The sequence below is a fragment of the Diadema antillarum genome, unplaced genomic scaffold (genome assembly GCF_040938485.1).
Source record: "Diadema antillarum isolate AM-2024a unplaced genomic scaffold, OU_Dant_1.0 seq00000135_RagTag, whole genome shotgun sequence".
NCBI classification, from domain to species: Eukaryota; Metazoa; Echinodermata; class Echinoidea; order Diadematoida; family Diadematidae; genus Diadema; species Diadema antillarum.
The window spans coordinates 522,365-543,035 of NW_027271212.1; the positions used below are offsets into that span (position 1 = coordinate 522,365).

Below are 20,671 nucleotides of genomic sequence, written 5' to 3' on the forward strand. Positions count from 1 at the left end.
AGACAGTGATCATGGTTGACTTGGAATGACTTCCGAAGGAAATGAACCACAGACCCAATCAAGTAGTTTGAGCCCAGGGGGAACGGCTATGCCCATGTTGGGTTTGTCGCGAATTACTTAACCAGCCGTATCCAACCCAGCTTCCGGCCACCTCCTCCTTGTGAGAGAAGTGTGTGATGGAAGATCGGGTCTATTTTTTTTTTCTTCTTCTTTTTCTTTTAGTATTTCATTTCTTGTCCATTTATACTCTTCCATCAATTTACAAGAATGGGAATGGAGGTTGTTCTCAGGGGATCGTCCATGTATCATACTGTCAAGTAAGAGAAATGAAATTAAAGGTGTCATCCCTGTATCATACACCTAATGCATGAGAAATGAAATTTGCCCTCCGATTTTGAGCTGCCATTCATCAATCAAACTATAAAGCGGAAGAATTATAATACCACAATTTTGATTCTACTATGTGATTCTAATCAAGGTATTAAAAGATTCATGGCAACACATTGCATGTGTTATGTGATGAAAATAGACTCACAAAAAGATCAAACCTGTGGACCAGTCAAAATTGTCATTTTGCTCATTTTGAGGTCTGCAGAGAAATTCTGTGAAATGTAGACTTGTTGCAGATGCCAGTATTTCCATACTTCTACTTTCACGTGCGAGGGTCTGTGCCATTGTATCTTGTATAGAGAGTAGAAATTGTAGACTTTCACAGCAGCATTAATTTCAAAACCAATATATCCATTTTTATCAACTTGAGATATATGATGTTGAAGCTGCTAAAAAAAAGAAAGAAAGTGATGAAATGTGTGATAATTTTGAAAAATATCTTTACAAATATTTCTTGTTATGAAATGAGTGCACTATCATTGAAACAATTTCTCTATTTGATAATGACCTTTCTTTAAATATTTTGAAATTTACATTTATCTGTTTTTCCATTGAACTCTTCATATACATATATATATATATGTATATATATATGTATATATATATATGTATATATATATACATATATATATATATTTATATTTATATATGTAGTGAGTGAGAGAGGGAGAGGGAGAGAGATAGAGATAAGGTCTGTTTGTAATTTTGCTCTATACTTCTTCAATAAAATGTAAGTCCTGATGGCCATAGGAAATGAACTAATATTTTGCTAGAAATTCCTTTCCCTACAGAGGGAAAAGAAATACTTAATCTAATTATTGTCATTTTCCCTGAGGAGCACTTCACTACTGACACCTTATTTCCCAGGAAATTACTTTGGATACATTGTCATTCTTCATTCACATGATACTGCTTGAGAAAATTTCATTTCTTCCTCCCATCTCGCCCACCCCCCCCCCCCCCCACCACTTCCTTTGCCTTCTGTATCCGCAGTTTAATACTGAGTCAAACTTCCAGCGATAAGTAAGTGATCAACACTAGCTGTAGGAAATTGCTCTGGAGCTCTGGATTGCTATCAGATTTCCATAGGATTTCTAGCAAATGAGACTTCTTGTTTCTCTTTCCAGAGAGGAAATATTCAATTCAGTATAACTCCACCCATTTACAGTTCGTTTATTCTGAAGGCTTTTTCATTCCAAAAATTAACAAAACATTTGTTATTCCAAAGGTTTGTTAATATAAAAAAAGAAAGAAATAAGATTTGATAGTATTCACCTCCTGTTGATGTAGGGATTTGAAAGGAATCTTCAGAATGACAAACCTATTTTCATTTCCGTATCAGCGAATCTTCATGTTTGAATTAACAAATCTTCAAAATAACAAACCCTATTTTATTTTCAGAATTATAAACCTTCAGAATAATAAATCTTTGGAACAATGTCACAAATATTCATAATGACAAATCCTTCTTCATTCTTGAATTAACAAACATCTAGGTGATGGAATTTGTGTGTTTTGCAATAATGAATCTGTGGAATAGTATCTATTGATTGCATAATCGTTTTCATGTAATCAGTTCAAGTTGCCATAACTTGTCATTGATTGTTTGATCTGATAATTCTGATAATTCTGATATTTTTATATCATTTGAAAGTCACGATGGACATTGGAAAATTGGTAAAAGAGCATTTGGTAAATGCAATTAGTAAGCCTAACATCGGAAAATAATAAGAATGTTCAAGGGATCCATGACAACTATAAAAAGAAAGGTTTATATTTTACCAGTTGTTATTTTTCAGGTAACCAACAAAGAAAGACCTGAATTATTACCATATTTTGAAGTGAAACAATGAAGCCTTTTTAAAGACATCACAAAGCTGTGATACAGATATGGTTCCTGTACGAGCATCTGATCGCTTTGATTTTATTGCAGATTGCAGCAAGCCTCGGCAACCCTTCTCATGCGTTGGTGTTAATAACCTTCGCAAGAATGCGTCGGCCAACGTCGTCTTGTCATTCCATGACACAGATCGTCTGCTAAAAAGATATCAAGGATGTTAATCATTACATGTCCTCTGTATAAAAGGAAATTGATTCTGCAACATGCAGCACAACCAAAAAAAAAATTATAAAAAAATCACACTTTTGCTCCCATTTGTGCAACACAAATGAGGAATCCTGCACTAACAACAGCAAGGTCATGTGACTATTTTTCCTACTTAAAGGAACATTCCACTTTAATAGTATGTTGCTTTGTATGGAAATAGGAAAAAAAATCAGAAAAGTAGATCACCAGAAATTCAGGGGAGAAAGTTGGACACAGAATAAAAGTTATGAGTTGTAAAAGTTTAGAGAGTAAGACGAATTTGAAACTCTGTGATATAGGTGTTAAACAGCTTTCCATTTCTTTCTTATTTTGTAATAAAAAATTTCACAAATTGTTAACTTTGGTCAAATATTTTGGACTGAGGCATAACTTTTCTGCTAAGGAAGACACACAAAATGTGTTACTTTAAATATTAATACCAAGAACAGGTCTGAAGAAAAAAATTTGGTGGAGAAAAAAAAAAGAAAATTTGTGAACTTGTGTGTACAAACCCAGTGGAGAGCTGCTCACACAGAGTTGCCAATTTGTCTTGCCCTCTAAACTGTCAAAATTCATAACTTTTTTCATGTGCCTCCCCCCCCCCCCCCCCCCCCCAAAAAAAAAAAAAAAAAAAAAATCACTGATCTACTTCTCGGATTTTTCTGTTTTCATACAAAGCAGCATAGTGTCAGGATGGAATTTCCTTTTAAATAAGTGAAGACTATATCGTTTGAACAACCTTCATACAAATTGATGCACCCAGCACTGTTGTCACGAACTAATTTAATCTTTTAGTGATATAATAACTCGAATGATGCCATTTCCACAGTTTCATTCAAAGCAACTTACTTGTGGAAACTGCCATGACTTTTTTGTCTGCTCCTTTTAAGTGAATTTTGAAGGCCAATTTTGCTTTCAGCTACTTGTAGACATTTCAGACGTCAACCTCTCTCTTTTAATAGAAACATAAACAAAACTTCTCATTAAAAATTTGAACACTGATGAATTTAGTCTTGGTTTGGCTTTCTCCAATGTGTATGTGACTTTTTCCTTGATTTCTCTGAGTTAATAGCACACCCCAAAATTCTCAAGTTATGCCACTTCCTTAGGTAAGGCGAATTCAAAATCCTTTCCTTATTTCCAGGCTGTGGCCTATTGTTTTTTGTTAGCCTGTCTTCAAGACTTTTGCATTTGGTACACAGAAGCATCTGCTGGAAAACTACTGTTGATACTTGAAAATAGGCTACAATTGTACTTGAAAAGAGCCAAGACCACCAAAGTATCAACATTAGTCTTTGTAGTAAGCAGTAGCAGATCCAGAGAGGGGGGGGGGGGGGGGGGGCAGCGGGCATGCCCCCTCTTTTTTTTTTTGTTAAAAACAAAAGAAAGAAAAAGAAAAAGAATGAGATGAAACACGGAATAGCACAGAAATATTTTTTGCACTCCCCCCCATTTTGCGAAATTCTTGGATCCCATCCTTGAGTAAGTCTGCAGATTTTTTTTTTTTCAGCATTGCTTTCTATGTCAGACATGGTCCATCATCAGTTCATATCTCATCAAGATGTAAAGAAATGTGTGCACATAGTGCATCAAGGATACAGTGGACATGAAGGCAAATGGTTTGTGGGAAATTTTTGAAAACTGGATGAATTCTTGTCTGATGGCTACTTTAAACATATGTAAAGCTGATAATATGTGTTCTAGTAAAGATTTAGCAATCATCCTAGCTGTAATCCTCATCTCCCTCAAGCCTTTGTGTGCTTTGTTAACCGATCTTACACACGATCAGATGCGCTTTCATTGCCAATCCTTGCAGATGTCCTGAGACACTGTGAATGCCAGTGAATAGGGTGATGCCGTCCTAGTAACCTTTCTTACATCACTGGAGCCTACATGTGGGACTGTCACATTCTCTCACATGAGTGGCTCTTTGTAAACTTACCTTGTGGCTATGTTTTGGGGTGGTTTTTTTTTTTGGGCAAAAGCAATCTGAATGCTAGGAAAGTAGGTCGGCAATTTGTTTGCTGGTTGCTTGTTAAAAGCAGGATGTTAGGTGAGGATTAGAAAAAAAGACCGCAAACCCTCCCAAATGTGCAGTTGACTAAAAAATAATGTGTAAGAATGCTTTGATATTGAAAATTTGGTTCCATTAAGTGTGTTGTTTTGGTGTCTTTAGCTGACCTAATGTGTTAAACGCTAAACCTTTTGTACATAGGGCTGCATCTTTGTAATAAGTAGTATGCTAAATCTCGGAATTGTTGCATCGGTACAACAGCAAAATGCAGAACAAGATGGGAGCAATGATCCTTGAATAATTTTCGGGACAATTTTAATATTGTGACCATTATACATACAGTATACATGAAAAAGTACTGTAAAAGTGGAAATTTTCGCGGTGTTGAAATTTTCGCGCATTTCGCGCAACCAGAAACTAGCGCGAAAATAAAAGCACACAAATATTTTTGCTTGCCATATGCTCCTGTGCGTGATGTCTTGATTCCGCGGAATTAAAAACACGCAAAACTCTTTTTACCCGGCAAAGCGCGAAAAATTAGTCGCGGGAAAATATCCACTTTTACAGTAGATGATGAATGTCTTTTGAATATTGAAAAAAAAGTCAGGTTTTTCCACACTTAAATCACAATTAAAGAGCAAGAGATTGTAGCAGCATGATCCTTGAGTTTGAAAAAAAAAAACTGTGATTTTTTTTTTTTTTGGGGGGGGGATGGCAATACGAGAAAGAATCTCAACACTTTTATGATTTGCTGCCAAGGTTTCCAGGAATACAGTGAACCATCAATATAGCTTATCTATAGTTTATCTCCAATCCCTGTCTTCATGTGCTCCTTCAAGTTTACCTCTTTTACAACTTTATCGCCCCCTTTTTTTCTTTTTCTGTTTTTGTGTATGGTTGATTTGGACTGCACATGAGTCGAGAAAAAGAAGTGGGCGGTGTCGTAAATCAAAGAATCTTGTAATTTGGGGATAGCCAAGACAGCTTTGCGGCCACCACTGATGCCTTGATATATACAAACATCCGTTGATTGCATACACAAGAGATTCCCTGCTAAATTTGTGGAAGAAATCCTATGCTGTGTGCAGTCCGTGATAGATCATACCTGTTCAGCAGTTTGGCTGGTGGCATCTTTTTTTTTTTTTTTTTTTGGGGGGGGGGGTCTTGTATCACTTCTTGTCGTTTGGAATGAAACGGTAGGCACTTTCACAAGAATCCAGTGTTCGTGTGCTCTTTTGTCAAAGGAGCTTACATAAGACTCAGGTCTCAATCGATAAATGATGCAATATTTGGTACCCTGAAATAACAAGTAAAAGTTGTCATTTTGTGGCGCTTTTTTTAGCCCTTTACCCTGGGTTACAAAAAACTGAGCGAAGGTAATTGTAGTACTTTAATGCAAGATTTAGTTGTGTTACTGGTCCATGTCTTACTACAATAGATGAATCCTAGTACATCAATAAACCCCTTAAACAATTATCATTGTTTTATCATTATTATTATTATTATTATTATTATTATTATTATTATTATTATTATTATCACTATTGTTATCATTATTATTATTATTATTATTATTATTATTATCATCATTATTGTCATTAGTATTATTATTATGATTAGCATTATTATCATTATCATTATTATCATCATCATTATCATTATTGATATTATTATTATTATCATTATCATTATTGTTGTTTGTTTTGTTTTGCTGTCTGTGATTATACTATTACTGAACAGTAATGCTAATGCCATGTTGGTAGAGTTGCATAAGGTCTTTAGTCAATACATACACATGCAGCTTAGCAGCAGCTCTTATCATATCATCAACAGCAGCAGCACCACTACCCAACCACTGCACTGTGCAATATTAAAGCCCACAGACAAAAATAAGTTATTATTGGTCAAGTTTGTCGATGAAACATGTCTCTTTCTAAATTACTGTCCAAAATTGAAAAAAAAAGAGGAAAAATTATTGAGGTTGTTATCGCTGATTTGCAAAAATGTGATGATAGCAGTGTGCAACTACTCATCTTACAACAAACTGAATTAAATGGACAGTGGTGTCCTTCCTGGTTACATAAAAATAGAAAATATCTTATCAGCAAAAGTTTATTACTTTATAGCATGCAAATATGTAAAATATAATTGGCACAATCAATACTTAAAAAGATAAGAAGCTTTATTGCCAATAAGACCATCTCATTGCTGAGATGGTGAAAAGGTTCAATGCATAAAGAAAGCAATTTGTCATGCGCATGGCAGAATGTCATTAACACGCTTCCCTGCGCATGACAGAATGTTGTTAACCCTACATGCACTCGTGCCTAGCGACAATCTGCCGTTTGCACGATTGATTATTGCTGGAATGTCTACACAGATATGCATTTATGGGACTAGTGATGAGCTATAAATGGGGATGTCACTAAAATTAACATAATGTTAATAAATATGCCATGAGGTGATTTGTCTCAGCGAAGCCTCCCCTTGTGTGTTGTGTTTTGCCATAGCTTTCTTACAGATCTAGAACAGTCATCTACTGTAAGACCAGAAACATTTGCATCACGAAACTTGCGTGAATTGGAGCCGATGACCTCTTTCAGGACATGAAAACTTTCACGAATTGCAGACTAGGAAAAAATTACAAGTGTACTAGCTAATCATGCACTGTGTAGACAAAAACTTTCGCATGCATTTTTCTCTCGTGAGTCTTAGCTCCTCACAGAATTCATGAAAGTTTCAGTGTGTAAAAAATTCCGGTTTTGCAGTATATAAATGTTCCTCAGAGAGCAAGTACGCTCATTTTCCAGCTTATGTGAGGCTTGAATTAAATTCATCACCAATTAAAACATCCGCATCTCCACTAGATGAAAGTATTTCATTAAACCACCATCAAATTCTGCCGAATAAGACAAATAAATGGGTGCTTACGAAGCCAACCAATGATGGCTAATTCAATTCAGCCAGTACAGAGTGATTCACAGAGGAGGACTGGGAAACATGGGATATGGAGGAGTATTTCATCAGCTTTAGAAGCACAAGGTTGTTATTGCATTCAGTAGAGTATAAAAGTATGACTGCCTTGTTCTCGACAGATGGCATGTGAAATGACGAGGAGAATGCAACAAATGGACAAGATGCAGCCATTTCCTATCTGGCTCTTGTACCTCGCAACCTTGTAAAAGCACAAGAATTGATCGTAGGGAATCCATCGTTTTGGTGCGATAGAACACATAGTGGGCGGGAATAGGGTCATGCTTCGTGTGAGTAGGCGGGTTGTATAAGCCGCTCGAAGAGGTTCTGACCTAGATAGTCATGTTATTATCAAGGCAGGCATTTTCTTTTCAAATGGCAAAGTGAGGATCATAGTTTCCTCCAGGCTTGCAGAGCGTACGTAGTGTCACATGTGGTGTTTTCTTTGGATGTTTATCATTGCACATCTGTCGTGGGTGGACTCAGAGGTACTGTAGATTCCTTCACAGACATCATCTACGACGTGGCTTGTTTCACGTGAACAACAAAGGCTGCGTTTGTCAACTCTCCCCTGTTTAGACGGCTTTCGATAGCCCTTTCCAAAGCCCTTTAGAAACGGCTTCCAAAATAGTTGCGTTTATCAACTCTCTTCACAAACACGATAACTGGCCTGTCACTGCACAGCTGCATTTCGCAATTCGACCCGAGGAGAAGAGGTTATATAAGGCATGCATTATTCGTAACTGAAATACAATACTACAAAGCCGTTTCAAAACAGCTTTGCGTTTATCAACTTCCAAAAGGCTTTTACAAACAGGTTTTCTGAAAACCTGTTTATAAATAGGAAACCTGTTTGGAAAGCCACAAATTTGCGGCTTTCGAAAAGGCTTTCCGAAAGGGCTTTCAAAAGAGGTTTGCGTTTATCAACTCGTAAAAATTCCTTGAAAGCTGTTTGGATAACCTGTTTCTGTTAAGAAAGGAGAGTTGATAAACGCACCCAAAGATGGAATTAAGTGAGGATGCAGGAGGAAGAGCATTTCTTCTTGGCAACCATTGTTTCACCGTGCTTCCCGTCCCTGTTACATTTAAGATACTTGTCTATATACTACCAGCGTGAAAACTAATGATTCAGAATTATCAACTTGTCATATATATATACTTTCAAGAATGTCACGGTAAATATGAGGGTAAATATATTTTGTTGGGTGTGAAATTGGATTAGATTTTAAATTCAACTGTAATGCTTAGGAATACAATACCTGTCATTTATAAAATATTTAGCAAGTCCTATTCCATAGATATCATATAGCTGCATTATAAAAATGGTACTGTGACTCTAGGAAACAGAGATTCTAAGAATAAAAAAAGGTTGAATAAAAAACGGCACACCACTGAGGGGTTTGGTATTGTACAAGCTGTGCAAACAATTTCCAAATGAAAAAGAAGTAGATATCATTTGATGAATTTTCTGAAGTGTTTTATGATATTAATACCTTTGGTCACATGGAGAGTGATGACACCAACTTGAATCTCCTGTAAACGTATAATGAATGTAGATTATTTTCCAGCATTGGAAAGTTGACTGTAAAAACACAAAAAAATTTCATAAAGATATTAAAGTATGTGCACATGTTCCCTTATCCTGTATATTATTAACAAGTTTTACACGTTCATTGAAATTGCCTGAAAGGGGGAAAATTAATCGCAGAACAACAACAACAACAACTTTTTACTTTTATAGTAGTACTGTACCATGTGATATCACAACATGCTCAGTCATAGAGACAGCTCTCCCCATCAAGTTGTGATTATTCAACTTACCTGTATACCAGGGAGGTCACCTCCCTGCCTTTTACAGGTGTGTTATAGGGCCTACGTAGATGATATTTACTTCAATGAGTGTGGATGTCACACTCAAGGAGGAAACCCTCCAGCAATTAAATCATGCCATTTTGGCTGATTCTTTCTTTCTTTATTCTTCTTCCCCTTCCCCTTCTTCTTTTTCTCCTCTTACATTTAAATCTTTTAAATGCTAACAAGCTTTGGTTGAAGAGGAATAATAGAATATACAAAGCCAAGTTTGGAAAACAATTAATTTTTTTTCCCTACGGGACCAATGGAAAATTAATGACAGCACACAGTCTGTTATAATTCTATTACATCTGAACATTGCATGAATGCCTCTATATTTCTACAAATTGGGAAAAACTCTTTAATTTGATTTTGTGGGAGTATTCCTGCAAGCTTTTTTTCAATTATGGCCGAATTAGCATTGTTCTCTTTGCAGTCATAGATTCATGCATCTCCATGCCTAATTTTCACCCTCTTTCGCAAGCCCCTAAAACTGGTTGTTGGGGGGGGGGGGGGGGACCAACTCTCTATATTAGTTTAGAGATTCTATGTCAAAGCAAATTTCATAACACTGGAAAGTTGTTTACAAGGGCTGGAATTTTTCTTGATAAGCCTTGAGGGCTTTCTTTTCAAAGTGAATATTTCATTTTTCAGATGCTGTTCTTCACGACCACCATTTTAAAAATGATGCACACACTGAGAACTTGACACTTTTAATCACATTTTGTAGAATCCTTCGGCCCCTGAACTTCTCGCAACCGCCCTAGCTCCTGAAAATCACTGAATTGCCCAAGGCTGCCTTCCTTTGCATATGCATGTGTTTGTATGTGTGTGTGTGTGTGTGTTTGTGTGTGTGTGTGTGTATTTTTGTGCTTGTGTATGAGGGTGTGGTCTGTTAAAATGTGCCTATTTCTTTGTTTGGTTCATATCATCCTTGCATCACTCTACTCAGCAATCTGATCTTAGTAATAATGTGGAATTCTCTGCTTTTTCCAATGAGAGAAGGTTGACTCTGCAAGAAACTTGTGGGTATCAAAGGGTTAAAGAATAGTGATCCTGTTGTTGGGGGGGGGGGAGAGGGGGGGGCAAATGGCTGGTAGCATCAGCAGAGAGACAAGACTTATGGCCTTTGCACCTTTGTTGCATCCTGATACAAAATTGTTCCTTTCCATTTTTTAAGGCTGTGAGCATTTTTGCAGTTGGCACCTACATATTAGTAATTTTTTCGAATATCATTACCATCGTGCTAATGAATTACGTCAGTATGTTGCCACTGGAGTCACCGTTTCACGCTCCAGTGGGCTTAGCGGTAGCTCTCCATTCAGGACAACCATGTTCTGCCATCAGCTAGTGATGCAGCACACACAGAGGAAGCCAACCATCAGTGTCTAATCATATTGGTGATCTTCGTCTGCTGTGTATTGTTGTGTATTCTTTTATGCCGGGCAAAGAATCACACCACAGCAGCATCTTCTTTTCAGTGGTTTCATTGTCCACCTGTGATTGACGTTAATGCAATCTTCTGATGAGGAGCTGAATCGAGGAAACAGGAGGAGGAGGAAGAGGAAGAGGAAGAACAGTGGGTTGAGAAAACTAGATCCATCCCTGCATCTTTTGCCACACCTGCTGGATAGAAGCAGGGGTTTGAAATCCGATCTCTTGCCGTCCCTCCAACTTCAATTAAGTTAGTCGCCAGAGAGAGATCGGGAGAGGGCCCTGTGAGTCACTCGTCCCTGGCAACACCGATCATGTGACCACACCGTTGCTAAGAGTAGAATCCACCGCTGGCCCGGGGACGACTTTTGTCTCTCCAGTACGTGGTATCTCCTCCTTCGATCCGCGGTGGCATGGCTCGGGAATGGAGTAGCAGCGATTTGAAGAAGGATTTTGTGGTACCTATTTGAAAGGGATATGAAGCAGTAGCAGATATAACAAGGAGTTTTAGAGATGTATTCCACCAAAGAAGATTCCGCTTCGCATACATCAACGTGAGTTTGTGCCGTAAACTATTCAAAGCAAAAAACAACCAAACATGCAATATCATAAGATATTTCTAGGCATGCATAGGCTATGTGCTATATCCTGTAAAACCAGGATTTTCATGTGCATGAAAATTTTATGAGGAGCTAGATTTTGCGGAGATCAAATGTGTGCAAAAGTGTTTGTCTACACAACGCATTGAGTGCCTGTCACAATTTTTTGCGAAACTTTCTTGCTGCAAAAAAGACTGTTGGCTCCAATTCGCGAAAGTTTCATGCCGTGAATGTTTGCGGTTCTACAGGATCATTTCTGACAATATAAATGCAGTAATAAATTTACAATGGGTGAATTCTCCAGAGTTAGCACTTTCCTTACTCTTAACCAGTGAGATAGTTCTCTTTTGTGAAATATGGACTTTGTGCTGATTTTCTGTACTTTTTCTCAGTCTCTTTTCTTTCCAAGTCATGCTTCTTTTCTAACCAAATTTCATTTTATGGCTTTCAATGTTTGTAGCTCTCATAAGTTTGATATGCATGCTTCAAAGCAAACATTTTGTGACTGCTTTCATATCACAACCAGTTGCTCAACATTTTGCAGATAAGTTTGGGATTTTCCGGAGTCTACAGTGAGTTTTTTTTTTTCAAATTTACCTGTATATTTTGTGATGAACATTCCTATGTGATTGTTGATTTACAATTTTGTAGTGGTGGATTGCATTCCATATTGTTCAAAAATGCAATGAAATATTTGTAGTTCTAAGCTTTTGATGTCTCAAGTACTTGAAGGGGAAGGTATGTATATAAGCACAAATTTCTTGTCAGGTCAATCTCCTGTGGGAGGTTACAGAAAGTGGTTTAAAGGAAGAGAGACTGAATTATACACTTCTCAAGAAATCATGTTAATTTTTCAGCTGTTTTTAACTACCGTAAAGTTCCGTGTATAAGACGCACCCGTGTATAAGACGCACCCCTACTTTCGGACCTACAATTTAAAAAAAAAAAAAAACCACGAAAATTTCCACGCAAATATTGCGTGTCATACATATTATTTCAGCTCAAAATTTCCCTAGAATGCAGCATGTATTTGCTCTATTTTTCGTTTCCTTTTATATTTTCTTTTAACGGTATTCATCGGACATCAGCAAAATATGGAAGTCGCAAAATGCGAGACTTGTCTCGGTACTCACTTGCTATTGTTTTGCCTTTCAATCGTGGTACATGTGTCATGCCTATCGTACTCATGAGTGTACAGTACGATCTTTGCTGTCATGATAGCAGAGGGTCTCGCATATTGACGCATGTCAGACTGGAAGGTTCATTACGGAAAATAAGAAAAACATCAACAAGTGTAGCAGAGGGATCATACGGCAAGACGTACGGTGCGTACGGTAGTACACTCATGCGCTACCAGTAACGTGTGTCTCTTGTACCATGCTTGTATGCACAGTGCTAGCCTTTTGCAAAAGGCAGCTCGCTATAATTTCAGCACACGCACACAGAGAGCAATGGACTTGCACACACAGCGCGCAACGGGCAAGCGCGCTTCGATCCGATCGCTGTGTGCACGCGAGTCCATTGCAAAAGCCTCTCTGCAGCTGCTGCCTTTGCCAAAGGCTTGCTAGCTAGCTACAGTGTAGCTATGCTATCCTAGCTGGCCTCGTGAAATGAAGAGCAAACGAACGACATGGATATGCATGCATGCTTCACACATCGTTCATATTTGCGGTGACATAGTGTCGATCCTATGGCCATATTGATACTAGTTCATTGATAAGTTTACGGTATCGGTAATTTAGTAATGATACCTGTACATCGCGTATTCCAGCTACTAGGTTGGCTGTTGGTAGCTTGGTAGACTGACATCAGTAGCATACAGCAGTGCTGTTACAGCTGTTGTCTATGGCCAGATTGATACATCGTTACTGCACAAGGCTGATGTAAGTTTATCTCGTACTTGCAGCTTTTGTGTGTGTCCAGACTGAAAGATCGCTAATTTATCCGTAAGTTTTAGTGATTGCTTACCTTCCAAACGTCGATGGGCATACATGGCCCCAAGTTGGCCTTATAAAATTGGGTGTACATGACGGATTTTTTTCCCGTGATTCGACTGTACCCGTGTATACGACGCACCCCCGATTTTCAACGTTTTCCGACGAAAAAATAGTGCGTCTTATACACGGAACTTTACGGTATCTTACATGACAGTTAAGTGTACCATTATCAAGTCACTTTTTTATTCAATCTTATCATCAATTAGGGTAACCTGCCTCTGTCAATCTAGAAGATTATGGCAGATGTTTTCATTTAGGAGTCTTTGTCACACATTTCATATTCTCATGCGAATTTCCAACATTTTGATTTGTTTATCAAATATAATGGATCCTCCTAGTTCCTTCTGTCAGTGGTTCATTAATGGTTCTCAAAGGCCAACTGATGACTTCATTTCAGAAATATGGAAAAATTAACAACAAAGCACAGAATTTTAGATTAGATTGTAGCATCTCATTGGCACAGATGGTTCATCCAACAATGTTAATATTGTTAGGTGTGGGAATTGTGTGTGCCACATCATCACAGTGTTTTTGTCCTCGGCAAAAATTGTGCTGCTTCTCCGAAAAAAATATCATCATCACCAAATTGCTAATTATGTTTGCTCTTGAAGGCCCATGCTTCATTTGGTTGTCGTATTTTACTTATGTGTGCTTTATAGTTTTATTAGTAGTCACTTTAAACATGCATTGAATAGACTGACTCATTATGGAACAAGTTTTATGATGGCTCTGATGTGGTAATTAGCAAGATGTATGGCTTCACTGTATGGCAAGCCCGCTTGTCTCACTTGTCGATAACATGGCCTGGCTTTTGGGGGGAAAAAAATGGATCGTGTACCATATTTCACAAGCAGATAATTGATGTCATAGAATCCCACATTATACCATTATTACCTCTGCCAAGGGAGGAGGTTATGTTTTAATTACCGTTGGTTTGTTTGTTTGTTAGTTAGTTAGTTTGTCCGTGTGCAAAATAACTCAAAAAGTAGTTGACGGATTTGGATGAAACTTGCAGGAAAGGTTTGGAATGATACAAGTAATAGATGATTAAATTTTGGTAGTGATCTGGGAATTTTGGGGGAATTTATCTTAGTGGTAATGGTTTATTTAAAAATTAATTTGCAGCCATGGAGATGGCTGAATTGCAGAATTTTGTACAATACACATATCATATTTCATTTTATAATAACATACATAATCATGCAATCATTCTTCGATTAAAATATAAAAATACACAATTATATATATATATATATATATAAAGGACACCTGATGACCAAAATATCAAAATTAATCAAATACACTTGTACATACACATTGAAAGAGCTGCAAGAAAAATTAAACATAATCTTCATGTCACCATCATATATGCATACACAAACTTTTAGACTAAAATATATCAAATATACACAAATCATTATACTTCTCCAACAACTTTCAAATTTTGTTTATACATATACTGAAAAAAAAAATAGGCGGGCAGTGATAACATAAGAGATATCAAACACTTGCGTGTGGAGACAGAGAGAGAAACACAGAAGGGGTAGGAAGGAGATAGCAAGAGAGATAGAAAGAGACAGAAGAGAATACTTGGAATGAGATGTGCAAAAAGATATAAAACAATGAATCTATTTCGTTTTCATCTTGTATTTCTATTAGAATCATCATTTCAATCCATATAATCTTTTAACATTACTATCTTTTTAACAGTGTTATATATCATTAATGATCAAAATTACACAAAAAACAAAATACCTTATACATATAAGGGGGGGGCTACCCACACATATGCAATAATCATGCAAACATAACAACATTCATTTATATTTCACATTTAAGTTATTCTCATAACAGTTAAGATTATTTTGTAATAATGATCTGAATACATAAACTCAATCAATATCACACAATAATCTCAATTCAACTCATCATTATTATAAAAAAGATATGCATGTTATAAAAATTGCACCGTTTTGAAAAAAAAATATGTATAGAATTGTCAATATAAATCGTATGATAAATATAAGATATCAGTTTTATGAATGCAGATGTAAAATACACACAAAATATGTGGATCTGAAAAAAAGAAATATTCCACACAAAAAAATCGCAGAAAATAATGCAAAATCATAACATTCAGGAATAATTATTGCACAACAGGAGTATTGCAGAAGTGTGGCTTGCTAAATTTCAATCACATAATTATGACCACTGCTGGACGGGGAGGGCGCCCCATGAAAATTTATGAAGGATTTTTGATATTTTGACAGGTAGGGTCAATGAACTTGGGAGTTCAGGCTGCGCGTATTTGAGGTTTGCATGCGCACACTAAAGTGCGTGCTCCACTTTCTGCAAGGGCGAGGCGCGCCGCGCAGCTGAGGGTTTATGACGTAACAAAGGCTTCTAAATTGGGAAATCGGGTGATTTTTCAGCATGTATACCTATGGGTGGAAATCACTGATCTCTATGGAAGAGCCCAAAGAACTTTTCCCCAGTGGTGGAGAGGAGAAAAATCTCTTTGGGAAGAGCAAGATCATCGGTGGAAAGTAGCTGCTTGGCGGAGGTCTGCGCTCTCAGAGTGCTTTTCTAGTTAAAGCTGTGCTGCAAATATCACAACTGTATCAGAGGTTATGAATATCATCCGAATTTAGTCTTTAAGTGCATAGGAATGTCACTTTGTTTTTGTTTTGGAGGAGCTTTTTATCACAAATCCTGAAATTAGGCTTTGCTAAGTGTATAAATCATTACAGGTAAATATAAGAGCTTTAATTGCAAGACGCAACTGAATTTATTCTTTCTGTTGTAAATCCATAAACCTGTGATGAACTTTGAATTAACACATCTTGCCGATGTTACCACCACAATTATTATCAGAGATACACTGTTGAAGAGAAAATGGTGACCATAGTGTCATTCACGCAGACGAAATAGCAGGATCTCGATCGTGATCCAAATAACCTAGATTTTTTTGTGCCTGTTCAGGTGGACAGAAATATCCCGCTTATTGCCGATCATGATATTTTGTCAACCAAACTATGCATGCCTGAAATCTTCCAAAATAATGACCCTTGCTCTTGTGTGTGTACACTGTTGTGGCCTGTGTTTTGAATAATGGGATTACAAAATATCAAGATTATTTGCTCCAGTGTTCAGGCATTTGCTGCGGTGCAAATTATCATGTTATTTCTTACATAATCGTGATAATTCCAAAATAATTGATAGATTTCTTGGGATTAGGGTGGCAATGCTGACCATGCTATTTAGTGAGATTTTTATGTCTTAACTGGCAGAAATCTTAAGATATAGATTGTGATGCAAATCTTGAGATACGATTCCCACTTATTCGAGCCAGTACGAATGCCCCTAATATCAAAGCAGTTACTGCAAAAGTGGACATTTTTGCAGTGTGAAAATTTTTATACATTTTGCATGATATCAAACTAGCACTAAAAGAAATCACAGAAATATTTGTGCTTGTAATATCAGTTTGATTGAGCAGTTTAAAAAACATGCGGATTTCATTTCATGCAAGTGAGCGTGAAAAATTACTCATGCAAAAATCTCCACTTTGACAGTAACTGCTGTCAATCCTTCTGAGTTGGACAACAATGGAAGGGAGATGAGCCTTACAGGTGTGAGTAAACTACACTAGGCTGTAGGTCTATTTGTAAACAGAGATCTTGCAAAATTAATTATCAAAATTTCTTACTTTTCCATTCATACTGAGACAAAGAATTGCAAAGATACAGCAGTGGAGGAAAGTCATTAGTTTTTCCCATCATAGAGCACATGTGCAACTTTCACTAAACATCACAATTTTTCTGTTAATTTTGTGATTTTCTTACATTCAGTGACTGGCATGTATACTTTAGAATAACATGTGATTAGCATAGTGTAAGATGATCAGAGTAACTTGAACTTTGTGTCTACCAAAAATGATAAGGAAATGACATTTAGTTGTGAAGATATGATCGATCATCTGACATTGTCTGAAAATCACAAAATGGCACCTAGATGACATCACAGATATCGTCATGAAAAGTTTCATGTATTGAGATATTGATATGAGATATGTTGTCTGAAAATTGTGTTAATTGGTCATGTCTTTGTAATATTTTGTCTACAAAATTGGTCGTCAGAAAGAAAGGAGAATTAGAAAAAGAGAAAAATTCTGTACAAACACGCGTTGGTGTATTACTTAAAAAGGAAGATTCCGTACAAACACAATAGGTGATACACCGTTAGCATATCACCTGAAAAGGAAAATTCTGTACAAACACAATAGGTGATACGCCGTTAGCGTATCACCTAAAGACCCTGTCACACAGCCGAAAAGTCATGTAAACGTATAAATCACCCAAGAAATTCGAGCCTTACGCGATACATGCGCAATTTGCGCATTTCATGAGTTTGTCTGACGTGGAGCCTTCGTAGTTATCAGCCGATGTGCACCGGATCGGCGCCTTACGCAATTCCAGGTTTTGAGCAGCTCAAAACTCGGCTTCGCATAAGAGTTTACGCAGTATTGCGCTGTTTTACGTAATTTTTGCGTAGTTTGCGGACAATGCACGAAATATGCGTGGAATATCAGTGATCATTGGCGAAAATGTTACCGTTATTGCGTTCATGCGCCAATCGTACGCAGTTCATTTATAGTGATAATGCGCAGATTATGCATGGTTTTCCGTGGACTCAGTCATTGTGCACAACCACGTATTCGCCCTATTTGGGACCTTTGCATGCCTATGCGCTGAAAGTGCATAGTTTGTAAGTGATTTTTGCGTGATCTTTCCGTAGTTCTTGCTCAATTCATTGGTGATTTTCATCCCATAAATCAGCAAAAATTCTTGATGGACAAGCACGCACAACCAAATTTCATGCGTGATTCATGTGTTTATATGACTTTTGGGCTGTGTGACCTAGCCCTATAAAGGAAGATTCTGTACAAACACAATAGTTGATAAGCTGTTAGCATATCACCTAATAAGATTCATACTTGCTAAGGTTTGTTAATCCGAAAATGAAATAAAGTTTGCTAATCCAAAAATGAAAAAAAAGAAGTGCATACTAATGATCCTTTGGAGTTACGAACTTTGTTTCATTTCTGGATTACAGAACCTTTGGAATACGGTACCTTGTTTCATTTTTTGCTTAACGAACCTTTGGAATAGTGAATCTGTGGATTAATGAACTTTATGAATGGTCTAGAGGGAAATTTTCCACTGCTTATAAACTTGTACCGATAGCATTGCTAGTTGGGCTATTGGACAAAGAAAGAGGCTATCAAAGAGAAAGAAAGATCATTTGTGACCCTGCATCTCAAAACAAACAAAAAGTCGCCAGACATGAATTTTTAGTTAAAGACCATATTCTGGAAGAGCAGACTTTAAGCTTTAAAATTATGTATAACTCAAATCAAATGGACTCTCCTAACCTATCTAAATATTGGAAAGAAAGCACAAACTCAGGAAAAGTGTGAACTGAGAAAAGAGGCGCTGAAGTACAGTGTCTATTCAAGCGCTTAATCTTTACCAAACCGTGCTGGCTGTGCCATGAATGGGACAAAAAAACAGGAAGTAAACCACCAGAGTAACAACAATGAAGGGATTATCAGCTTAAACTGAAATTAAGCATGCCTCATTAACACATTCTGTACATAATTAATGCCAACTTTCAAAGCAGTAGCACTATCCTTTCAAAAGTTATTAGAGTTGAAAGTGAAGAGTGTGGACAAGGTTTTTCAGAAATGAAAAGGGGATTCTAAAGACACACCTAATAACACTATTCTACCAAAAATGTTTGAGATAAACTGCTAAAAAAACACACTTTCCTGCCCGTTTTATGATACCAAATTTTAGCATAATGTAATTTAAGACCCACTCTTTCAGAAAATATGAAAAAAGTCAAGTTCGGCTAGGTAGACTCATTTCACTTATTTTCAGTCCTCGCGCAAAACCAGTGTGTGCGACTTTATGTTCGTTTTGAGGTGCACGGTCACATTTTATCATTATTTATGCATGAACTAGATTTTAAGATACATGCATGTGTAGGGAAATTTTCCACTGCTTATAAACTTTTGCTGACAGCGTTTGCGAGACTTTGGAATTGGAGATAGATTAGAAGGTGCATTCACACACAGGAGTTATCATTTTTTGCATCAAGATGCAAAAAATGGATTATGTTTTCCATTGTTCACACACAACCCCCTCACCCCCCCCCCCCCAAAAAAAAAAGAATAATAACTTGGCTGCAAATGAAGTGCTTTGAATCAGTAGCCTTTGTATTCCCAGGGGCGGATCCAGAAATTCTGTAAAGGGGGGGGGGGGGGGGGGGGGGGCGCAAAATATGTTTCTGTTGCCACTTCCATTAATCAGCTGACAAGCAAAAACAAACAAACAAACAAACAAACAAAAGGCTGCACCACAATTTCCTGTGACCCCTGGTCCTCTAAATGTGTGCATGCAGACCAAGTGTGGAGAGTTACATTATGGAATTGAAAAAAAAAAACATGAACTGCACAGGACATATTACTGTAAAAATTGATATTTTCATGCATTTTGCACAACCAGAAAATAACGCAAAAATTAAAGCACACAAAATTTGTGCTTGCTCAATGTACTGTATATGCCAAATACTTCATAAGGTTTTTATTTTTGCAAATTTTGCAAGTTGGGTGCTATTAGCGAATTTAAAAACATGCAAGAAATCAACTCTCATCCCGACATGAATTTGACTTGCTAATAGCTCTACATTCAGTACAGTACTCCACTGTCGTGAATTTAACCACTCGCGAAATTGTCAGGAAGTCTTAACTCATGACAAATTAGACTTGATGAATACGTATATGGTGTATACATTACCACTAATTAAATCTTGATTCCGTGGAATTAAACAAAATTGTGGAATTGAGCTTATCCTGCTGAGCGCAAAAAAAAAATTCTTGCGTGAAAATATCCAATTGCACAGTATCGTAAGAGTTTCTACAAAAAAAAAAAAAAAAAACTGCATTGCATTGCAATATGTATTGCTAGAGTTAACATTTTCACACACACAGGAATTGATGTTTTTTTTCCATCTCGTTGCCAAAAAAAAAAGAAATTAAAAAAAAACATTAATTTTGGTTGTGTGTAAATGGGCCTTATATCAGTTTTTTTTTTTCTATTCCATTTGTGTTTGATGTACTGCACCTGTTGAAGATACGAGTACCAAGTATACTCGGGCAGGTGTCTATGGGAAATGTATATTATAGCAAAGTCAGCCCGTCCTCAACGGGTTTTGATGTAGTTGCTTGTTACTTTAATGTAATTACAGATCATTCATACACACA

The 20,671-nt window shown here is 37.0% G+C and overlaps 1 protein-coding gene across 3 annotated transcripts in view; it reads left to right on the plus strand.

Moving 5' to 3' along the window:
- Positions 1-20,671, plus strand: part of LOC139727535 (beta-arrestin-1-like) — a 200,712-nt gene that overhangs the window by 109,155 nt on the left and 70,886 nt on the right. The window contains exon 1 of one of the 3 annotated variants that reach the window (XM_071638510.1): positions 11,259-11,302. The exons of the other annotated variants lie outside the window; for them this stretch is intronic. Coding sequence (XP_071494611.1) covers positions 11,262-11,302 — 41 coding nt within the window. The 5' untranslated portion in view covers positions 11,259-11,261. Of the gene's footprint in view, positions 1-11,258; positions 11,303-20,671 lie in introns of those variants that run through there. 3 annotated transcript variants of the gene reach the window in all.